The sequence below is a fragment of the Bacillus rossius genome, chromosome 1, assembly GCF_032445375.1.
Source record: "Bacillus rossius redtenbacheri isolate Brsri chromosome 1, Brsri_v3, whole genome shotgun sequence".
Taxonomy (NCBI): Eukaryota; Metazoa; Arthropoda; class Insecta; order Phasmatodea; family Bacillidae; genus Bacillus; species Bacillus rossius.
The window spans coordinates 357,450,432-357,474,675 of NC_086330.1; the positions used below are offsets into that span (position 1 = coordinate 357,450,432).

Below are 24,244 nucleotides of genomic sequence, written 5' to 3' on the forward strand. Positions count from 1 at the left end.
CACAGTCCTGAAAACAGCATTAGCAATTATTAGTAGCTACCTAAATTATTAAGGGATAATTTGTTGCCTGTCATACTCATAATTATTAACTTGACACCAAACTTAATTTTAAATTCTTTGTTTCATCAAACAATAGTTCAGCCTACAATCGATCAGACAAGTCACAAGACAAGTCACACTATTGGTGTACATCTTTGTGTGTAACACAGGGAGGAAAACAAGCACTATGAAGGTAAGAAGTTAGGAAGAGTATGTGTGCACGCTTTACCATGTGAATAATTGAAGTCAAATGGGAACAATCCCCCCACCCATTTCCTATCTGGATAGCAAAATATTTTTGGTTAATAATGAATTTTAATGCTAATTCCTTGCTGGTTTCCTATCAACCTTGTTGATTAACAATGCTCACTTCATGATGAAATTATTACAATCCTTATTTCCCAACAATTAAAAATACCTACTTCAAGAATTAGCCTTCATAAAGCTACGGTTTGTTTTACTAACCATTTGCAACCAGAGCGAATTCAACTTTTTGAAAAGATGCCCACTCCATACAATAACACCTCCGTTAGATTCCATACATACGTAAATAGATAGTTGGTGATTTTAACATTTATTATGCCACAAAATATTTTCATAGTTAATCATTTGATTGAAGACAGGCCAAAATTAACATACATGTTTGTAGAGTCAACTACCATTAGGTAAAAACAGTTTCCCGAGTTATCCTCTTTCATCCAGCCCAATTTTTGTACACCAGTGGTTTGTCGTGAATGTCCACGTGGATGTGTCGAGGGGAAGGCTGCTGGGCTCAGGGGGGGCGGGGTTCCACCACTGCGGCCACAGGCCAGCCGGTGCCCAGGTGGCCGTACTCGGTGCGGTACATCGCCGGGGTTGCCAGGATCTCCCCGGACGAGGCGGGCGGCACCGCACGGAAGCAGCCCACCGGGCCGCGGAGTGGCGCACAGCTGGCTGGCTGACGGAACCGAGCCGAGGCCTCGCTCTGCAGACCCCTGGCGCAGACAGAGGACACCGGTTTGCTTTCGTGTTTCTTCCCACTGCTGCTCCTTCCTCCTTACTGTGAAAGTTCTCTGCTGAGGTTTCTTCTGATGGCCCTGGATTAGAATTGGAGATGGACTCGTGGTGGCAGTGGTAGCTCCTAAGCTTGGAGCACACTCTGAGGAGTCTCCACTCCGTTGACGAGTGGAAGTGGTGAGCTACTCAATGCCCAGATACTAGCCTGCAGACCTAGTAGAGGTGGATGTCCTCAGCTGGATCACGAGCAACTGGGTGACTGAGGGGCCCGTGTCTGTACTTCCTGGAACCACAGTGAGGACATGCACTGTTGTGGTAACCTGCGGTATACGGCGGGTTAGCGGCTGTTCGGTGGCGCCGAAGATCGGATGGGTCTCCTCAACATCTCGACGTAGCTTTTCAGCTGTTAGAATCCATGTCGCAATTGGAAATGGCGTATCTATTTTCCAGTTCTCATAACCCATGCCCAATTTTGGTTTTCCAAATTTGGACGTGTAAAAGATCCACTTATTCTCCTTTACGGACTATGCCCTCACAGGATCAGTTGCCCAGGGAGCATATGTGCAGGCAAGGTTGTAGACCTTTGAGTTGAGTTGATGGTGATTGTCGCTTGAGATGTCAGAACCATTGCCAGCTCTAGTATCAAAGACATGATGCAATAGGAAAATGGGTGCAAGGATGCGAACATAATATAGCCTTTCCACACCTATGCAAACTCACTACCTTCACTTGGTACCAGTGGTTTCGACAAAAGAGAGTTCTCCCCGGGAGTCCTCGTCCCAACACTCAAAGAGGTATCTCATGAGGTGGAAACCTCTAACTGCGGTAACAGAAGAGATGGAAACTTCATCGGGGGGGTCAGGGGGGTCAGCACTTCTGGGCCCTCAAGCCGTGGGTCCCAAAGGCTTGCTTATCAACGTGAGATTAGCAAGGCGTAATGGTAGAGGCTAGACTGGGAGGTGGCTTCTGCCCTGGCGAGTTCCACGACTGGGTTATAAAAGTTGTAAACTCTGGGGAGCCGGTGTCAGTGGGACTACCGGGGGGCAGGTACCATGGGTCTCCAGTTCCTAAAATAACTCCCTGTGTGAGCGGACCTGGGACATTTGCCCCTCTGACTTATGGGTCAACATACCAAAGAAGCTCCAAGTGCCATGAAAAATCTAGGCAGTAGTGCGGGTCAGCCAATCAATAGCCCCCACCCAGGTGTTCTGGGTGTTATAGGCCATGTGATGTTGGATTCGCACTGGCATTCGGACCCAGGTTGGGCGGCTTCGGCCGGCAGTCTGGTGAAGTTTAAGTGGTCACTCGGAGCTTTAGAAGCACACCCCCAGAAATCCCCTATCTGAAACAGGTGGACGTGTAAGCAGCGTTTTGATATGCTCTGGTACCAGTCTGGATAGTTAGTAGAGGCTTGAATAGGTGACTCGGCCGGATCAGGGCTATCTACAGACACAGATTGGTGTACCAGTGGTGACCTGCAGAATGTGAGAGGTTCAGATAGGCGCTAGATTGTAACATGTTGGAGGTGCTTGCCAGTGAGGATGCTGCTGGTTTGCTGGTATTTTTGCTGGGTGGTGCCGATGCTGAAATGTGTTCCTCAGATTCTTGACATAGCCCTTCAATGTGCCAGGTGGTGCCGATGCTGAGATGGGTAGCCCTGGTCTCTCGATGCCCCTGGGCCGTGATGAAATGGCGTATCCATTTCCCTTGTCTTGTTTTGTTCCGTCAGTCCTGCCCCACTAGGGAGTCTATGTCGGACCGCAAGGGTTTGGAAACTTGCACATTATAAATCGTGCAGAGCGAAAGCTTTGATAAGATGATGCTGGTTAAGTGAGAGCACATGACAATGATTCAGGGACGGGTAGCCTCAGCCTCTCATTGTAGCTCTTACTCAATCACCTCCGAGTCGTGATGTAATGGCGTATATATTTCCCAATGGCTCTATTATCATCTGTGTGAAATCAGCAATAACGAGGGAGTCATATGCCATCAAATCAGGCACGTTAAACATGTGCAGCTCGTACGCTGATTGCACTTGATTGAGTCGATGGAGAAAAACACAAAAATGTCAAACATTAAATTTCATGTTGGGAGTGCCATCGGTTGGCCTCATGAAGGATACAGTTTCCCGCTAAGGACCGGATTGGTGTCAGCCTCGTGGTGGTACTGGTTGGACTCCTTGCTTGAAGCAAGCTCAAAAAGGATAACCCTTCCTCCTGATGGATCGACGTGTTAAGCAGCAACTCTTCTCGGGCACCAACTTGCTGAGCTAGTAGGGGTCGGATAGTCCCCGACCACAGGTTCTCCAGGTGAACGATGAGTCCCAGAGCAATGTGGTGGGTCGGGTTGAGTGACAGCTAGCACTCAGTAGAGGGACCTAGCCCATGATTCAACTGACATAGTTCGTGAATTGGTGATATCCTGATATCTCCAACCAACTTCCTGACTGCGATTAAATGGAATATCCATTTCCCTCGCCCGTGGGGGCCACAGGAAAGCAAGGTTTCCGCTAAGAGTTCCGCGTTAACAAACAAATGAAAGGGGAGGTAATCCCTGAAGACGATGTCCGATGTACAATGTTAGGGGGTTGGTGTGAAATATACGATGGCTGAGCTTGGCTCCTGTGCTTGAAGTACGCTCAACAGGGATCTCCATCCCAATGTCGGGCGGATGCTGAGAGGAGACACATCTCCGGTATTAGCCCGAAGAGATGAGAAGGGTTAGGTAGGGAGCACCAGCCAGTGCTCAGATTTCAGGCATGAGCTCAAGAAAACTGATCTGTCAACGAAACATCTTAACTGCAATGAAACTGCATATTTTTTCCCCACGCACATGGGCACTACAGGGCGGTAAGGCTTCGTGGACAGAGTGCTGTGTTAAACAAAAAAAGTGTGTGAAAACACCTATCGACATGTTTTTAAGTATATATATGGTGAGACTAAGGAAGAAAACAAAAAAAAAATGTAAGCGATGCTTTAAGTACTCTCTAGTGATGTGTAAACATCTAATATCAGTAACAAGCTAATTCATTTGCTCTTATGTTGCAAATAAACTTCTAAAACAAATCTCAGACAAAAAATTTAATGTAGAATTCTTTAAAATAATGCGAAGAGTGATAAACATACAAAAAGTATTCATTTTAGTGAAACCTAACAGTAATTATGTATGTTTAAGAAAATGGTACTATTGGTTTCTCAGGGCTAGCAGAACAACAGGAGTACCGAATGCGTTGCATATAAATGCCTCAATGCAGAACTTGTAGCACATCTCTCTAGACCAGAATTATCATTGCTTGCATTTCTAAGGTCATACTCTTTTAGGCACTTTGAAGGTGAAATTTATGTATGCACCAGAAATGAAATAAAATAAGCACACATTATTCAACGGAAATGTAACAAGTTGAAAGTCCAATGCGCATGCAGAAACTGCTACAGTCATGAGCCAAAGCCATCAAGATGGCGAACCCACTTGTGGCAACATCACCCGTATATTTATAACTTTTACAAACATCGGGGGATGTACTAAACATATTGGTGTGTCAAAGTAAACTTAATGGTAGTAAAACTATCCTGGACAACATTATGTAAACTTGAATAGTCATAACAAGATATAATTGACCTAAAAAAAACATAAATCAGTCTGTATATTCTTTATACAAACAAACCTTAACGTTATTGAGCTGATTCAACTTTTGAGATTTAACAGAAAAAATTTAATCATGAAATTCTTTTATTCAACATTGCATCGAATATAAATATGTAGGCTAATATTTTCTTATGTGTCTACAATAGGACGAATGCTGCATATCTCAACATTTCAATGTTCACTAAAGATTGTAAAATTTTAAATGCATTTTTTTAAGTTGTCATTTCTTTTTATGACTATAAATCATAAAGTATTAGAGGACAGTTGAATTATTATAAAGTTTATTTGGCCCACCATTATGTTTAGTACTTCCCCCGATGCTTGTGAAAGTTAATATATATGAATGTATCATGCGGGTCCTCCATCTTTTCGAGATTTCGGAGACTTCCACAGATGTCAGCAATGTGTTTACAAATTTCCATTCCAATCAACTTCCGTTCCAGTCACAAAATTACTCATACCAAATACCATGTACCGAGAGTTAATATGTTTACACATCAAAGGGGTACCATCAGAATCTTCAGCTGTGTTACAACATGGTGGAGATGGCCAATGAGTTTCATCCCGTTCCTCCCATCCTTCCGTCACCGATCCATCGAGGAACATCCTCCGAGCGGAGGTGGACAGCTAGAGGTCACCAGTTAAGTTCAAAAGTAGCTTGTAGCCACTCTGTGGGTGTTGTTCCATCCTCAACTTTTATCAAAAACTATCACTTTTGTTTTGTTACTATTCTCTCCCTTGCAGTGGTTCTACCTGTACCGTAGAAAACCCGAAATCAAGGCATTGCGGAGTACCGGGCACCTTCTCCACAAATAAAAAAAAAAATTGTGCAATACAAAACCATGGACTTTAAAGATTTTTTTTTTTTTAAATCCAGTTACGCACACCTAAGAGGCAATTTCACATGCCAGACAACCGCTTGTTGAAAAATCTCGCAGAAGCTAATGCACGTAGATTGTTTATGATTAACTGTAAAAGGAATGTGTCATTTAATGACTTAATGTCATTCATTGTGATAAAATTATAACCATTTCCTTAAAACTGCACTGATTATGTTATTTAAGTTGGGATAGGGCTAATATAATTTTTTTCCTGAATTTGAATCTATACCAGGACCTTAATCCCAAAATGCTATGAAAGTCTATTATTTTTCCATGAGATGTTTGAAAAAATATCTAAATAAACACACTGTTAAAACATAAACTAATAAATCAAGAACCACATTCTATGAATTACATTTTCAAGACAAAAACCTCTTGAAAAATTATTTCCTCAATATACACCTAATCTTTATTTATAGCATTCAAAATAATATAACTGCTGCTGCTGAATCATGCATACAAATGGTAAGAACTAAGCAAAAAAAAACATTTAGAATTAATCATGTTAAGATACGCACTGCACTGCAGGTCACCTGTAGATCATTAGCAATTTATTTTATATTAATATTGTGGTTCCTAAATGAAGTGGTCAATTGAAACTGAAGTAACACACAAACTCCGATTTTCTGGCATAAAATGTGTATGATTCTAAATGTTAGAAAATCAACTAAATCAAGTGTAATCAAAGGGACAGACAAAGACCTTCATTAAACACAAATGTAAGATGACTTTTCGTACAATGATATATTATTTCTTGGCCTAAACAATGAAATTACTAGAATGAAAGGTAATTATTCTGTATCACATATCCAAGTACCGTATATCCCTTGATCCTGTATACATTAATCCAGTGGTACAGTATTCTTGATGATTTTATGTAGCACGTCGAATGATCCTGGAAATAACAAAAACTTAAATATCACAATACAAACAAATTATGTCACAGGTCTTGTGGAAATTTTTTCTATTCTTTCATATACATTTTGGCATCATAATTCATTTTTATAACACAAATTTTCATGTCCGGGATCTTTCGGCATGCTCAGTTAAATTAGTAAGTATCATGTACCACATGATCAATGTATACAGGATCATGCCATCAGGATAAAGGGATATATACTTGGATATGTGATACGGTACTTTCACCTAAAATAAATTCATTTAAATAAATCCTTTATTATGTGCCAACTAATTATGTAAAACTAAAAATAAAGAGTAGTAGATATATTTTTTATAATAATTATTGAAGACATATTTTTTTAAAAATATGTTTAGCAAAATGTTAACTGCTTATCATATATTCAATGAAACTTGGATTAAAAAAACTACACTAAAGTAACCATTTGTATTAATGAATAATTTTTTTTGTGAATGTTGGAATTTGGAGAGCTGATTCCTTACTTGTTAGGCACGTGGCGGACTAGAGGGGGCACCGTCCTGTTGGTCGCGACTGCCTTGAACTTGGTGCGATCGTACACAGGTTCCTTCTTCAGCAGCATGAGCGGCTCTGCGATGCTGGTCCGAGTCTTCGTTTGAACAGACAATCAAGACTGGGCGCGTTCATTAAGGATGGGAACTATTTTCAAATACATTTTATGACTATTTGTGTGAACCCACAGTAATATAAACTGAAAGCCAGAGGCAGATGTTGGATATTATAAACATGTTTATCATAGTATACATTTTGAGAACTCCAAGACTGTAATGGAATCCAAACCACCTGGGTAAATACTTTGTGAATGTAACTAAAGTGGATTACATACTAGAGTTGGGCCATACAGAAAAATTTGGTCTGTTATCGCTAGCGGATTGTGATACTTCAGTAACCACGGTAACCAAGGACCAATCACTTTCGCATAGCCCTAAAAGTGTGATGATGGGTACGTTATCGAGAAGGTTGGGGGGTGGGTTATCAAATAGCCCCCAGAGATGTCCTATAAAACTAAGTTTTCAAAAAACCTGGAACAAGTTTTCATGATGGTTTGGTAATTTATATACACGAAAAGTAACAATAAAGATGATTGTAGCATTATTAAAATTCGAACGAATTAAGTTCACATCGTATAATGAATAGGGGTGAACAATTTGATAACAAGCATTTCAATATGCACAGGTGCTGTGGTAACAAAGGGCTGTCACCGTGCCCGGGATGGTTGCCCGGCTTGCTCAGCCCTGGAGCTACTCCTGTCAGATCAATATCGGAGGCTGGATTGTACCCCAGCCGTCGGCACGGGGTGATTGGCCATGGCTAGACTGGGGCGTGCTCTAGGCAGGCGGTAACTGTAGAGTTTCCCCGTTCACTTACACAGTATGGAAGCACCCAGACATGGACCCTAAAAGGTATTTTCCCAGTGGAAATAAAATTCCCTACTTGTCTGGGAAATTAACCCTTGGACCTTATGCTCACGAGCCCAAGGCCCGGGCCACAGAACCGAAAAGTCATATTAAAATTAAATAATAATATATGTAATAAATGCAATGATAAAAATAATATTAAAAATAATTTTAAAAATATTAAAAAAATGAAATAGTAAATGTAAATTGTGTAATATATGTAAGACGTAACAGAGATGTAACTAGAGGAGCGGCAGACAGGAATTGTGTTGCATTTGGAGGTGGTAACCTGGCAGAGTAATTTTTACAATAAATATTTACTTGAATATCACCGTATTAGAACACAAAAAAATTTTGGAGGGCAGATGAATTAAATTATTTTTATTGAAAGATACATACATATATATGTATTTACACATACACATACTTATATTTAAAAACCTGGTATTTTTCGCGTACTATCCAACTTGCGATACATTGAAAATTAAATTACAGTACTAAAAATAAATCTTTTTATCTTCTATTTAAGTTGCATCAAAAATATTTGGAATAGTGGTATTAATGTGTGGTGGCCATATGAGGTGTTGTCAGGAAAAAGTTTTGGTTTAGTTGGTTTCTAAAAAAATAAAAAGGGGTGCCAGGATGAATTCTTGCCCCGCGTGTGAACTAGTCTAGTTATGTCCCTGATACGTGATAGCAAATGACCTACTCTATGAAGGAACCACTACACAAGCCCCTTTTGCCAGAGAATCGAGGGCAGGCTCTCCTAGGGTCCAACACTACCGGGCAGCCAAGGTCACGCTTCTCACACGCAGCTGCCGACCAAGGTCAAGCGGAGCACCGTTACCGTTTGGGGGTCGTCCCCGTGGTTCCAGAGGGTGATGCCGTCCTTCTGGGCGATGCCCGCCAGGTCCTCGGGGCTGAACGGCCCGTGGACCAGGTGGGTCGTGCTGACGTACGGGTCCAGCAGGCTGGCGACACTGCGCCGGTCCAGGGCCGGCGCCGGCTGGCCGTCCGGCACGGGGATGCTGTAGCCGACCTGCCGAACCACGCTTCAAACTAATTAGTAGGGCCACGAGACAGGTATTTTGCGGAGTCACTGGGTAGCAAGGTAGACCACAATATGGAGCACGTACACATTTGCTTCTTGTTGATGTTTTGACTACAGACCTCCTGACATGCTCTTGGCAACCCTGCCAAAGTATGTGGCCTTGTTACCGACCAATGAGCACTCTTAAAAGGCTTGGCTATAAGCACGCAAGAGGAGTAGTCATATCCACCATTTAGACCTCAGCCTGCACTACAACACTTTGCGAACAAACTTCTTGTCCGAGTGTGCCTTGCAGCCCTACATCATCTATGTAAAACCAGAGAAGTAAACTATTGGGATTAGTTACTTCGACTGAACCTTTCCTCTCATTTTCTCCCTTCCTGCTAGCGACTCTTCAGAGACAGCAGGCAATCCCCTCCTTTGCCCTCACCAACACTCTCTTAACAACCCAGGGTGACTAGTTCATTGTTCCTGACAAAGGCATGGGACAAGTCAGAGTCTATCTTGGGAGTGAAATGAATCTGCAAAATAATCATGTCTTTAGGTACTAATTAGAGCAGGAGTGCCAAAAGCAGCTGTTAGATAATGCAGTAATAACATCACCTATGACTTTGTATGCCTCAAGAGCACTTTATTTACATACTCTGCGATTACATGTTGCATGCATTCCGGCCATTTATGCCAACTCATCACAACAACATAACAACAAATGTGTGATATATTTTAAAATAATACTGTCATGATGAAGACAATTAGGTAGTATTACTTTTGCTCCTACTTTGGTAAAACTTCTGTGAAGTAAGACACAAGACACCAAGTACTAGCATTATGACAAAAGCTCAGAGAATAATTGAACGGAAAATAGAAAATACAAATTTTATAGTTCAATTCCAAATCACACAAACAGAAAATAAGAAAATGGACTTATGTTCCTGAATTGAATTAGTGATATTATTAACCCAACTGGCTCATTATTTGAAGTCCAAATATGTTTTAAATAGTCCCACACAAATAGGTACGTACCTGTTTGTATCCTCACATTTCTGAGTACTGCTACATGAATTGATGAAATGCTTAATAACTTTTATTCCTGCACTTACCACATATTCTTTTTTACAAACAATTCAAGCAAACCCAAATAGGTACTCCTATCAGTTCGTAGATGAACATCTCATACTCCACCGAGGTATGCAGTAGTAGTAAAAAAAAAAATTGTGCCCATCTATGATCAAGTAAAACACAACAGCATGTGGCATGCACCTGTTGGAGGATCAGAGGAACAACCCAAATAGGCTTAACACATATAAGAAGGCTTTTCAGCCCCAGATAAGTCATGCAACAAATTGTAGGTAGTGTACATCCCCTAGGCAGGAGGTAAAAGTACAGTGGACTTGGTACTCGTACAACATAACAAAAATTCAAAGGGTCACTGAGACGGCACTCAATAGAGTGCATTCTCAGGGGCTCAAGCAAACACGACTGGGTTGCTTAGCCGGGCCAACCTAGAATGTAACAAGGTTTCAGAGTGTTTGTGTTACACAACACCATTCTCTGCGTTGAGACAACAGAGAAGTGTCATGTCGCTCTTACCTTGTAGCCGTAGAAGCTTGGTGGTGTCGTGTCCACAGATGTTATTGGCCTGATGGGCTTATACGAATCAATGTACTCCGTGTAAATGGCCCTGAGAGGTTTGGCTGAAGAGATCCGCAACTGCAACAAATTGGTTATTATTATTCCCCGAAAAAAAAAAATTATTTTTTTCTAAACAGTACATACCTACATCAATCATTACCTATTTATAAAAGAACAGTCCATTAAAAAGCCAAATAAATGAAATTAAACCATCAAATTGAAATCACAACTTTTTGAAAACAGTGAGTACTTATAGTAACATAAGAAATTGACCAATTCTATTGCACATTTGTACACAAAATACAGCTTCTTGCAGCAGATGATAAAAGAGGGTCACATGACCCTTCCCTTGACCTGCTGATTTTTGCAGCTTGGTCATCGAGTGATTTTAATTTTCTTTTAAAACTTAAATGCCGAGCGTAAGGCAGCGCGGGTACCTTCTCGCAGAGATTCCTCTGGTACTCCACGCGCTGGTTGTTGGGGGTCAAGGCGGCGTACCCCGGCTCGAGCGTGCGCTCCTTCTCGTCGTGGGCCAGGCCCGAGGTGGTCTTGTAGGTGTCCGCGAGCACCTCGCGGTCCCGCGTCACCAGGTCCACAGGCAGCCGGCGTTCCAGCTTCTGGATGACGCAACGTGCGGCCAGAGTTCCGGTGATGGGCCATTCTACTCTAGTCACTTTACCCAGATAGTAGAGAATACTAGTGTTTTTGATGGGAACTAAATTGAATGTTTAAAATATTCGGTAAATATGTAGTGTACAGATTATCGTCAAATTTTTTTTTAAAAATCTGAAATAACTTTCATTATATGCTTTTTTACGTCCTCTTTTCAAAACAGCCTGCGGAGATAAGAAATTCCAATTACTTTTGGAGATATAGCCGTTCTTATTTTGCAATACAAGATCTATAGTAGCCATTTTATATTTTGCCGTGTGTGCGTGAATGCCTAAATAACAGAAATTTTCCATTAGGTAAGGTTAGTTACATTATAAATACTTCAAAATAAACGGAAATTAAAAATAATATCAATTAATTTTACTTGTTGTATAGTTTTAAGTATTTATAATGTAACTGACCTGACCTAACAAAACGGGACAAAGGTAGATTAGGTCAGGTCAGCTACATTATAAATACTTTGAAACTGAACGGACATTAAAAATAATAAAATTAATTTTAATGGTTGTTTAGTTATAAAGAATTTATAATGTAGCTGACCTGACCTAACAATCCGGGACCAAGTCAAATCGAATTGCGAATATAGTTCTCCGTGAAGCTATATTATTATACAAGATTTTATGGTTTTAGTTTAAAGTCCAATTTCGTTTTTAAAACAGAGGATTTTGGTGTCATAGTTTATATTATTTTCAAAGCTGTTTGGTAATACTCCACCAAAATATGTAATTTTAAAATTAATATGCTGCATTTTTACGATAAAATAATTTGAAATAAGTAGGCCTAAAACTGATATGTCCAGAACAATAAAAATAGATTAGCAAGCATTTGTAGTTTAAAAGTGATTCAATAAGAGATGCATAATAAAACAAATTAAGTTAATTTTTATTATACTTGTACTTAGGTAGTATTTTTTGTCCAAAATTAACATTATTCATTTAGTTTCAAACATTAAGATATTAATTTTTTATGATTTTAAATAAGTTTTGTTTAAATGCTACTTAATTCCATCATATAACGTGAATTTTGGTACTATATTGTGTATTAACTTGCATATTGTTGTTATGGTGTGTAATTTGACATGCTTTTCTGTGTTAATTCAGTTATAATGCAATTCACCATACAATCTTGTCTCTATGTAATACACTTAATTTATAAACAACACGATTGAAGTAAAATAAATAATGCTTAAACATTTGTAATATTTGAACTCATTAAGTAACTAACCAAATTGGGCCCATAAAATTATATCAATAAAATTATATAAAATGACCATGCATTCATAAATGCAAGCAGAGTGCCTTCGTTTGATTTTTTAAGTAACCAACTTTATTTTCTTGGTTTCTGGGTGTAGGCCGTGTCAGGTAATTGTCATGCGATGTTTTGGCAGTCATTGCAGCTGCCATAATCAGGTAGACTAAGTCAGACTTAAATGCAGACAATGGCCGTGAAAGCCTGCGAACTTTATTAACCAACTTTAATTCAAGCAAAACATGTACAGCACAAATAAACTAAATATTTTCATGAGCTAAACTTAGGCTTTCAATGTTCTTACGTTGAAACAAACACGAAGCTTCACATCAGATGTGAAGCTTTGCGTCACAACTGGATCTTCAAATAAAATGAATAGACAATTTTGTGGCCAAATCAAATAAAATATTAAAAAGATTTGCTTCGTAAAAGCTTCGCACAGGCCTACTAGATACCAAAACCCTTGTTTTTCCAAATTTAAAAAAAATATATATCTGGTTTCCGCCAGGTAAGTAGGTATGTAGGTACATAATATCCAGAGATGGGTCGAATCCAATTTTTCCCAGATCCAAATCTCAAATTAGATTCAGGAATAAAATAATGAATGCGCAAAAACAGAGAAATTTAAGTTTTGAAGAAACATTTTTTAACTAATAAAAGCATATTTGTGACAAAGATGCTTTCTGAAGTTATAAAAAATCAACATTCCCAGAGCATTGTAGCTGGTGATAGATATAAACATTTCTTTGATAGCTTCTGCAGAGTGAATTAATGCTGTCCTAGTAAATTGCACAAGTGCTAGGTGGGTAGGGTTTAACTTTTCTGAATTTGCCTTCCTCGAATATTAAATCCTCCCAAAACTGGTATTTTAGGATTGGAGTAACTTACCGCTTCCCAAATAGTTCCTTATCTAACCTCACCTGCTGAGTTGGAAAGACAGGACAGATGTATTTGTGCCCAACGCCTGTGGAAGTGCTGTAGTCTATCTTTTGCAGTTTCACCTTGGTGTTTATTGGCAGCCTGCAACATTCATTGCTTTCAGAAACCATGACTAGTTATGATTTATTTATAACTAACTACCACTTGAAGAAACACATAGGAAAAAAAAAAACAGATGCAGGCCTACATGTGTTTTTGTTTACCAAAAGTTTGTCATCAATAACAAAAGTTTCCATGGTAACACCATATTCAGAATGAATGTGTATACTTTTTATGTACATTGTTTTGTTGATACTTCTTGATATTTTCAAGAATATCAGATTAATTCTTAAAGGTATAACAATTATTAGGTAATTGTAACATTATTAATGTAAGTATTGCACTAATAATATTTTTTTTATGTAATACAGTAATTATTTAGGGGCCACTGAAATTTTCTTTCATAAATAACCTTGACAATTTCCGACTTGCACATATTACCTAACCTATAAATTAAACTTTCATTACTAACAATTGTATTAACATTTTACCCAAAATAAATTAACCATTCTAAGAAACAGTACTAATGTATGTAATGGAAGTTATCTTGGAGAAATCAGCCTCATTTCATGCCAAAGGCATACTGGTTAAGTAACTGAAACTTTTTCAGATCTTCATGCACTATAGCGCTGTAATTTTTTCACTGGTTAATGTATTTGTACAAAATAATTTTTTTTAGTAAGTTTACATTTGTTTGATCAATAGATATATGTTTCTTATTGACACGATTCCAGAGATTTCAAATGAGACTTAGCTCAATCACGAGAGGTACCGTCAGTTAACATATGTATCATCACATCTAATAAATATTTGGAAGAGTTGTAACATGGTTTAACATTTTTTTTTTGTCTTGGGCCAAAGTTACCCTCAAAGGGCCAATGTTACCCCAACTGACGGTAGTTACTATACTAAGAAGTAACTACAATGGTCTGAATTCCTTCCTTCAGTGATGTGAAAAAGGTTAGGTGAAAGTGGGGGTTTACATCATATGGAACAGTATTACACTTGGTCTTAATGGGTGCCAATACCCACAAATAAATGAATTCGGATCCTGTTTGAGTTTGGGATGTGACGTATCAATGATGAATCCAGAAGAGAGGAGGAAGGAAAGCAAGGGGCTGACGGGCCCCCCCCCCCCCCCCCCCGCCATTTTTAAAAGAAGTAAAAAAAATTAAACAAAAAAAACATAAATAAGTAACAATTTCTTAAAATTTTATTAACCAATTCATTGCTGGTATTCAAACACTATGTAAGAAAATAACTATGAAATAGAGACACTGTGTCATATGTGAGAAGTCCATTCATTAATAAAAAAATTGTATTTCAAGCTCATGAACATCGCCACACATGAACAAGTACTTCGGTGATTGTAGGCAACGAAGATACAATGCAATTGACATAATCCAGGGGCTATGCCATATCCCTCCACCCCTTCTCACTGCCCTAGCATGTGTACCGGCATTCTACGTCAGCATTTGACGTGTGTTTTGAACAGCGTGCTTTCACCTGAAAGGAAGGAGGGTTGGAATTGTATTAGAGTCAGTGGATCCCACATTAAATATCATGTAAATTAAAAAGTGTTTATATTTTTTTTATCCCCCAAGGGCCAGTGGCGGATCCAAACGTTCACCTCGGAGGGGGCACTCTACGATTTCAGAGAAGCCAGAGAAAAAATGTCTTATAATTACTAAATTTGTATTTAATCTACTCAATCTACTCACACTACACATAACATCCAACCACCAGATTTTATGATTCTATAAGAAATTCATTAATTATATTAAAATATTTTATTGGTTTCAGAAACAATCATTTTTGTCAGCAATATTAATGTAGCAGACAACTGGTTTTGAGGGGGGGGGGGGGGGGGGGCAACTTGCCCCTGGTGACCCCCCTTGGATCCACCACTGCCAAGGGCTGTGTTAGTCACCAGACAAGGTTCTGCAGATACGTTGCATCCAGGTTAAGCCACTTGCTGAGGATATGATGTGTGATTCCACCAAATTGTGGGGATGCGGGATGCTGATGCAGAGCTGCCAACCATTACGGATTTTCCGTAATTATTACGGATTTTAACCCCGAATTACGGAATTACGGAACATCGCTGGTTTATTACGGAAACGAGGCTTTGTGCTGCGAGGTAACGGAGAAAATTCCGTTTCTGCTGTGCTTGTTTCGTGAACGCAGTTTGAATACATCGCTTGGTTGCACAAATAACGGAACTAGTAAGTGTGCGCATGTACGATGTACTGTCGAAATAAGTAAATTAATTCTCGTGTTTACAAATAATAATGGGATGGTATTACGTCCGTTGTACGATACAACTAGTACATATTCTCAGACTTATCGTTTGAAGGCTACTTAAATCACGATAATTTTTGTACGGTACTTTGGCTAACCTGTGTTGTTAATTTATTTCTTGAAAGCCATTTTTTTTTTCATCATAGTGTTTTTGTCGTGTCTACAGACGTGAAATTTTTTTATGTTTTTCGATAGTGTTGTGTTCTTCAGTGCCGGTTTTAGAAATGAAGCGTGTGACAGAATAATGTGTATCTGGAAAAAAAAAAACACGCAAGTCTTCAGAGCTTTCGACTTAAATATTCAAAAGAATGGCCATGCTTGTCGTTTTCAAATGTTTGGAACGCCACGGTTTTGTAATGTATGCACGTGTGACTTTTCGATTGCACATGGTGGAAGGGATGACTGTAGACGGCATATTGAATCATAGAAACATGCAGAACATTTTAAAGCCGTGACGAGCAATAAATCTACTATATCTTCGTTTTTTCGCTACATCTGAAGAAACGAAAGTAACGAACGCAGTTATTGTTTACAAGTCCTTGTGTTTGTCTTGTTTGTTTACATGACATTTCTTATCCAACCAGGATAAAAAAAAGCAAATAAAAAGACAGTTGCTTTAAAGTTTAACTTTGAATTGAAGATTCAAAATATCCAGTAAAATTATTAATATTTCTTACATATTCAGATGATTGTATTGTTCAAATATATTTTTTTTATTCATTAATTTGCATTGTATTCATATTTTTCTTTTTCTTTTGCATATTATTGTCCTTGTTTTATCTTGAGTGTGTGTTATAATGCCCCAGGAAAAATTTATCGTGCATGATTTACGCGTACTTTTTTCATATACCTAATTGCCATTACTGATAGGTGTGATTTGAGGTTGGCAGCTCTGCTGATGTCTGCATTTCACCCGCTGTTCCAGCATGCCCCACGGATTTTCAATGACGTGTTTCGTGGCCACGTGTATTAACAGAACTGCTTGTAGACAGGTTGAACAGTCCGCTGAGAAACACCAATAAATCCACCAACTTCAGGCACTGTATGGCCACGGGCACGGCCAAACACGATTGCCCCTTTTCGCCACTCCGTCACATGACTTGATGTAAGTTTTTGGACATACGCCATTGCTAAGATTTTTTTTTTATTTTTTTTATTTTTTTTTTTTTTACATATGTGAATTTTATTGATGGCCTCAGAGAGTTGAGGTGGTTCACAAATTCCTCCAAAGTTTCAGGTCCATGTTGCCAGACAGTGAAGGTATCATCCACATAACGGAGCCAGATTTTTGGAGGGCTATTACTTTTGCTAAGTGCTTCTTGCTCAAAGTTTTCCATAAATATATTGGCCATAAATGGTGAAAGAGAAGAGCCCATTGCCATGCCATCGGTCTGTTTGTAGAAAATATCCTTGAACTGGAAATATGTTGTGGTGACACAGAGGGTAATCATTTCCATGATGGATGGGATTGGTATTATAGTTCTGTCCTTTAGGGTTGGATCAGCTTCCAATTTCGCCTTGACAATGCTGAGTGTTTCGGCTACTGGCACATTAGTGAAGAGGCTTTGGACATCAAAACTCACCAGGGTATCATTGTTTTCTATTTTCAGTGTTTTGACTATAGAAATAAAATGATTAGAATCTTTGACAAATGTATCTGTCTGTCCTGCTAGTGGCTCAACAATTTTCAGGAGATATTTTTGATAGTTTCTGGCATGGGGAATTACAACAACTGATGATCGGGCGCAGAGGCATGTCGGGTTTATGAATCTTTGGAAGACCGTAAATGTGGGGTGCTTTACTGCTGTGTGGTGTCAGTTCTGATCTAGTTTTTTCTGGGATGTGATTCTGATGTTTTAGCAATGGCGTATGTCCAAAAACTTACATCAAGTCATGCACTCCCATTGCACAAATCTTTTAAAGATAACTCCGTCACATCCTTACATCCACCCATGTTGACTTGCACTGTTCGCTTGAAACACCAATGTCTCGCTGATCGAATGATCGCTACTGCCTTAATGCTCACATAGAAGCAGTGCGCTGGTGGTTGAGCATGGGACTCGTTCGCTGTGCCATCTGTACAGGCTTAATGATCCCATCCGTGCACGTGCCAACTAGTGTGTTTGTCTGGAGAGCTTATTTTCAATTACCTACAAGTATCTATTAAATAATTATAATTTATTTATTTATATTCAGGCAGTATTGGATATTCTGAAGGCTCCTCTAGTGATAATTAATTCTCATACTGCCGTCACCCGACCTCTGTGAAAGGTCCGGGGGGTACCTGATGGGCGCTACGGGCATCGCGATGATCTTGCTGTCCGGAGGGGCGCCAGGCTAGCGGACTGCTAGGCCGTTGATGTTGGGTCGTGGGTACTCTGCCCCCGCGTGCCCCGCCAGGTACACGGCTTGAATCTAACCTGAATGGTTCTCCCTTGGTTGTGAAGGCCGCTCGGCCGTGTGGAGGATGGGAGATTATGGAAAATGATTGTATACGAGTTGGTGAGAATACATTTAATTTAGGAGTTTCACCGGGGGTCCACGTGGGTACACGGTACGCTCTACAAGTCCGCTGCGCGGTTCAGTCCCGCTACAAAAATTCTCACCAACACTTGGCGACGTCTAGCGGTTACACAATTAACAAGAAAAAAACATAACACTACGTGACACTGAAATGGTTACCGCGGCAGTCTCGCGGGACGTGGGTCGATGCTCGCTGGAGACGGCCAGCGCCGAAAGTTAACGGGTGGGGGGATGGGGGGGGGGGGGGGCTCGATGAGCGGACTGCTAAGTTCGGAGAAACATTTACGTGAGTGATACGATACCTAGCGCGGTATCACAATGAAGACGGTTGGGATAGGCCCGGTTCCGCAAAATAGGCGCCAAGTCGACGTGGGCAGCGGTGAATTAATAAAAGGATTTAAATTTGAAGATGTAGTGCAGAATAAAAATAATCAATGAAACAAACTTGAATGCTGCCCACGGACACACGTCTGTTCCCGGCGCAGAGTGGTTGGAGACTGCCGAACATGGCCGCCTCGCAAGGAAGAGAAACTTTCTCTTCTTTGTGAGTCAGCACCAAAAACTTATAATAATTTAATTGGTTATATGATGAGTAAAAAACATGCTCCAGGTGCTTGATTAAAACTTTGCACTGCCGTCGTCCGCGGTCTCGTGTTCGAGTCCGGGCGCGAGTTCTAGCGGGGTGGCTGGTCTGACTAACGTTTTATGTTCCGGGAGGGCGCCAGGCTAGCTCGGTGTCTAACCAATGAGGGTTCGTGGTTCGTTGCCCCAGCGTGGTCCGCTAGAACCGTCGGCGGTCTTGCCTGGGAATTTACGTTAAAGAAGAATGCGTGGGATTGCTGTAGTAGCGACGTGCCTTTATTCAAGGGATTGACGTCACACCATACAATTACTGAGTACAGACATGCCCCTGAGGGCTACTTGTCCGTTGCGGGGTGCAGGCCGGTACATGTTCAATGTTTCGTGGCACTGGTTTCTCGGGTAACAGTATGCAGGCCAAGTACACTTGATGCAAGAGAGGCGCGCACAGATGACGTGGCGCAAAGTTACATTAACAAAGTACACTTAATGAAAATTAGGCGCGCACAGATGACGTGGCGCAAAGTTACGTTGACAAAGTACACTTAATGAAAATTAGGCGCGCACAAATGACGTGGCGCAAAGTTACGTTAACAAAGTACACTTAATGAAAATTAGGCGCGCACAGATGACGTGGCGCAAAGTTACGTTGACAAAGTACACTTAATGAAAATTAGGCGCGCACAAATGACGTGGCACACAGAGTTTGTGGGTGACTGGAGTCGGCCAGTCCCGTAAGCGATTGTTTCTACGCGGGTGCCGTGCCCACTGGGTGGTACACGCACCGCCACTAAACTTGGCGAAGTTTCCCTTGCGGGTTTGTGGTCCGCGCGAAGGCGCGTGGCCTTAAGAAAGTTCTGTGGTTTGCGGGAGACGGCCCGTGCCGTATGCTGAAGAACGACCCTGCGCACCAGGTGTGGTGCGGGGCGTCTTTACGTTTACGCGGTCGGATTAGGTCCTGAACCGTAAAAAACGGACCGGGCACGCACGGAGAGGTGAATAGAAAAAGGTTTGGTTTATGCTAAATGACTATATTTACCGGACGTTACTTGCGATGAAGACAATGGTTGTCGTCTCTCCGTGGGACGTAGGTCCGTCCCGGTCCGCGAGTCGAGTAGAACTGCGGAACTGGCATGGCGTCCGGTGGCGCGTCGGCCCCTGCCGCGCCAAGCTTGACCTCATTACGTTAAAAACTAAATGACTGCGTCTGGAAGAGACTTTAAGGTCGCAAAATTCGTAATTAATTGTTTGAGGGGGAATGGGTGTGGTTCGTCTCTAGTCCACTCGGATTTATTGTGCTTTATAATAATAATGTCTGGTTTGGCCGTTCGGCTCGGTGGCTCGCTCGACTCGGGTGGGCCACGGCCAGGGGTGCGTTCCGTTAGCGGGAGAGTATACTGGCGGTTGCAGGTCGGGCTTAGGGATGGTCGTCGGTCGGACGACGTCAGCACCTGGTAAATATTTGCCTAAGGCTTAACAATTGTTTTACTTGAATAATTAATTTAAAAAGCGGCACCAAGTTGGCGACTGTAAATTTAACTACAAATTGTCTCAATGTGCTCTGTTTGGGCTTGAATTGCCTTAGTTGGGCTAGACCACTATCATAGGCCAATTAATCAAGGCCAGTAGCCGCTGTGGCTAGTAACGAGGGTTGTTTTCTGTTCCGTGCGAGCCGCGCACGCACGGAGTGTCTACGACGCACTTGCTCACTGCATGTGATTACTTAAGTTCGTCCTAATGCCTCGTTTGGGCATTGTTTTCCATAGTCGAGCCCCTGGGGTTTCGTGTCCTGTTGTTTGATTCAGTTAATTGAGGTCACGCCCGGGGCGCTCGCTTGACTCAATCCTGCTGGGCGAGGGGCGCGCTCCGAAAACGGGATACGGTACTGGCGGTGCGGAGCACGGGCTTAACGGCCATGGTCGGTACGACGTCAATACTTTTTATATATTAAAATACAAATAATATAAATTGTTTGTATCAGTTTACTCATACGTCTTAATTGAAAACATGAGAGGATGAAGGGGACAAGGTACAATTTGTAAACAATGAGAAAATGGTTAACAAAGTTTAGTTAATAATTTTTTATATATAATGCTTTTTTAATTGTTTATTTAATAACTAATTATATCAAATTATGGTAATTTTACATATATACTATTGCGGAGAAAAGAGAAACACTTTCATTCATTGTAAATAAATTTAAAATTTTTTTAAAATGTTACATAAAATCTACATCCAATCATGTCTTCAATGTATAATAATCTTTTGATATTGTTGTAAATTCAATGAATGTTCTTTATTTAGCATGAAGTTTAAACCAAATGTATGTACCTTGTGAATAGATTGGGAAAAAAAAACCTTTTTTTATCTTGCAAATGCTATTAATAACCTATTTTTACATTAGACTTGGGTACATATTTTTAAAACACACAAATTTGACACTTTATTTTTACTGTTCTGTGTAGTTGGGATTATTACAAATATTGTAAAAGTGCATTATTTTTTATTTATCAGTCAAAATTACACTGTTTTGGTAAAACAAGTAGCCTATCTTGAAAAATTTAAGTATCATATTTGCTGAATATAATGCTGTATTTATGAATATAAATAATACATAAAAGTATGAACAATAACACCGAAATCTCCTGTTATAAAAAAGAAATTGGCCTAAAATTAAAATTTTAAAATCTTTTTCTAGTGATTAGTTGAAATTGCTGAGGTGGCTAGGTTGACTTGAAAAGGGCACCATCTGTATTTATAAAAGTGAAAAGCAGCGTGGGGAATATCCTCAGAATCGTGATTTCACCAGTGGCAGTTCGTAGACAGCAAAATTTATTTCTGGTTAGGATACCTAGGGTGTAGGTTTCCCCCCCCCCCCCCCCCCCCCCCAAGTTGCTACTAACTACACAACAAGGCACGAACATACGAGTATATAGCTGGGCTTCACACAGCACACATGTGCAGCCACCCTGTGTATAATTTACTCATAACACTGCGGACACACAGGCTTCGATTCCAGCCAGCACTCTGGGCAGATCATTTTTAGCCTCCCCCTTCCTTTTCCAGTTCCCCCCCAAACATCAAAAATTTTTAACAAATTCAGGCTAATATATTGTCAGTTTTAAAACAGCACATTATGCAAATAAATACTAAGGTTTTTAAAATCATAGGCTTTTGAATTTTTTATTTTACTTTCTTTCTGTTATGCTTCAAATTGTAGGATTTCATACATATTTAAAAAAAAAAAAATCTTTGCTGTTCATTAAACAACTTATTTTTCCAGTGCATAAAATTTTTTTGTTCTATTTTTTTTTTGCACCCCAAATTTACCCTGCCCCTCAAAAACTGGCGCTCTGGAAAAATGCCTGGATGGCCCATTTGTAAACCGGGGCCAGCGGACATAGCTGGGAATGGTTAATGGCAAGGTCGACTATCGACCTTTAAGACCATCGACCTTACAAGATGCGTCTGTAAGAAATGAAACCAATTTTTTCCTGACACGACGAGACACAGCAGCATGTTCTTACCTGCTGAGCTAGGTGGAGGGGGGTTTTCAAAACACGCCCGGTCTCGGTCGCTTCCGAGCTGCAGGAGTGTCAGGACGTCCGTTCCCGTGAACCCCGTTTTGAGTTAATGTGACACAGCGTGATAGATCTTTCTTGTAGCGACATTACACTATAAAATTTTGTGTTAAACTTGGGAAGTCCACCACCGAAATGTTGTCGAAGCTACATCAAGAACGTGTGGAAACTTCATCACGACAACTTGCCAAGCCACAGCACCTTCGTTGTCAAAGATTTCTTGGACAGGACTCACGGACCCATACCTCGTTAGTGCCCCAGCCTCCCCACAGTCCTGACTTGTCTCCCCAGACTTTATTTTGTTCCTCGCTTAAAAAGAGCCCTGTAAACATTGTAACACGATTGAAAACATCCAGGCTCATGTTACGTTGACTCTAAAGGACATTCCGGAGAAGGCCTTACGGGCCTGGAAACACAGCTTCCAGAAATGAATGGACGCAGAAAAATGCTTTTTCGAAAATGTTTGACTTATTGTACGATTGTTAATAAATGAATTTTTATGAAATTGGTCTTATTACTTATGGAACACACCCTGTATTTCTATTCACTGTCCATAACCCTCGACACGCTTTGCATCACAAGCACTTGGCACTTGACACACGTTGACGGCATGGATACTCGCTAATTGGGATGGCCTTAGTAGACCTAGGGTAAAAAATCTTTTGAGAATGATGGTGGAACAGAAGGAAAGCAAAATTATGCATTTTAGTTCTTCCTCTAAGGCTGTACCTTTCACCTTAAAAACAGTTCTTCCAGTAGTTTCTAAGATGGTATTCATGGCCAAACTTCATTGTTCTAAGCTTGTTAAAAAAATTTTGGTTACAAAAATAATTAATTTTATTAAGAAAGTAGGCCTATATCAGGACCTTGGCCAGAGGGGGAATATCGGGATATATCTGTCCCCAAATTCTGTGGAAAAGATACTGTTGCTACTATAGTTGCACTTAAAATACTCAATTTTTTTAAAATTCCTGTTGTCTTAATGATATGTAAACTTCTTAGCTCTCTGCATAATGGTGTTTGGTAGGAGTAGTTTCGTGAAAATGGAACAAAAGTCAATGAATGAAAATGTGACATAAAGATGGCGGACCTACTTGTAGCAACATGAACCCTTGTGTAGCCACTTTCACAAACATTAGGGTACATACTAAACGTATCAGTGTGCTAAATGAAACTCCATAATGGTGAAACTACCCTGGATAATACGTAGTAAACTAAAATAGTTATAGTAAAAAGTAACCTCAAGTTTTAAAATACCTCAGAAAACTGGTATTACAATGATTACAATACATATTCTCCTTTTGAATTCTCAAGAGGCTTAGGAGCACTGTGGTACCTACTGCACACGCTTGGTAACCTTAAGGGGCGTGTTTCAAAACTCGTATTTGGAGAATTTTTTAAACTTTCTAATAGCATTATAATATTATATTGTATAATAATTGTGTTGAATCAGCTCAATGAGGTTAAGGTTTGTTTGTAGGAAAAATTTACATACTGATTTCAGTCGTTTAAGTAAAACTAAATATATACAAACATATAGGCCTTCTTAGTATTATTATATGTTTTTAAAATGTTCAGGTTAATGTTTTAGTAATTCCATGGAAGTATAATTTCTAACGTGCTCAAAAACTTTAAAGAATTAACTGTTTAATGAATTTTAACAAGAAATACAGTATATTAATAAAACTTCTCTAGTCGAAAAGTTTATTTGCTATATGAACAACATAAGAAAATACAAATTTGCTTATCGAGATTAGATGCTTACACATCACTGGTGAGTTCTG

General features: G+C 40.1%; 2 protein-coding genes across 3 annotated transcripts in view; one reads left to right on the forward strand and one right to left on the reverse strand.

Annotated features, from left to right (window-relative positions):
* Window positions 1–594: 594 nt before the first annotated feature.
* Window positions 595–22,703, reverse strand: LOC134528472 (uncharacterized). Its single transcript, XM_063362123.1, has 8 exons — window positions 22,696–22,703; window positions 19,919–19,999; window positions 13,419–13,518; window positions 11,016–11,195; window positions 10,537–10,656; window positions 8,743–8,934; window positions 6,963–7,087; window positions 595–1,013 (listed from the first exon to the last, which is right to left on the reverse strand). The coding sequence occupies exons 1-8, from the start codon at window positions 22,701–22,703 to the stop codon at window positions 812–814; spliced, it is 1,008 nt and encodes a 335-aa protein (XP_063218193.1). The 3' UTR covers window positions 595–811.
* LOC134528282 (uncharacterized) overlaps window positions 13,662–24,244 on the forward strand; it is a 47,770-nt gene continuing 37,187 nt past the window's right edge. The window contains exon 1 of one of the 2 annotated variants that reach the window (XM_063361773.1): window positions 13,662–13,807. The gene's annotated coding sequence lies outside the window, so the exon portion shown is untranslated. The remainder of the gene's footprint in view (window positions 13,808–24,244) is intronic. The other variant, XM_063361774.1, reaches the window with a different exon arrangement.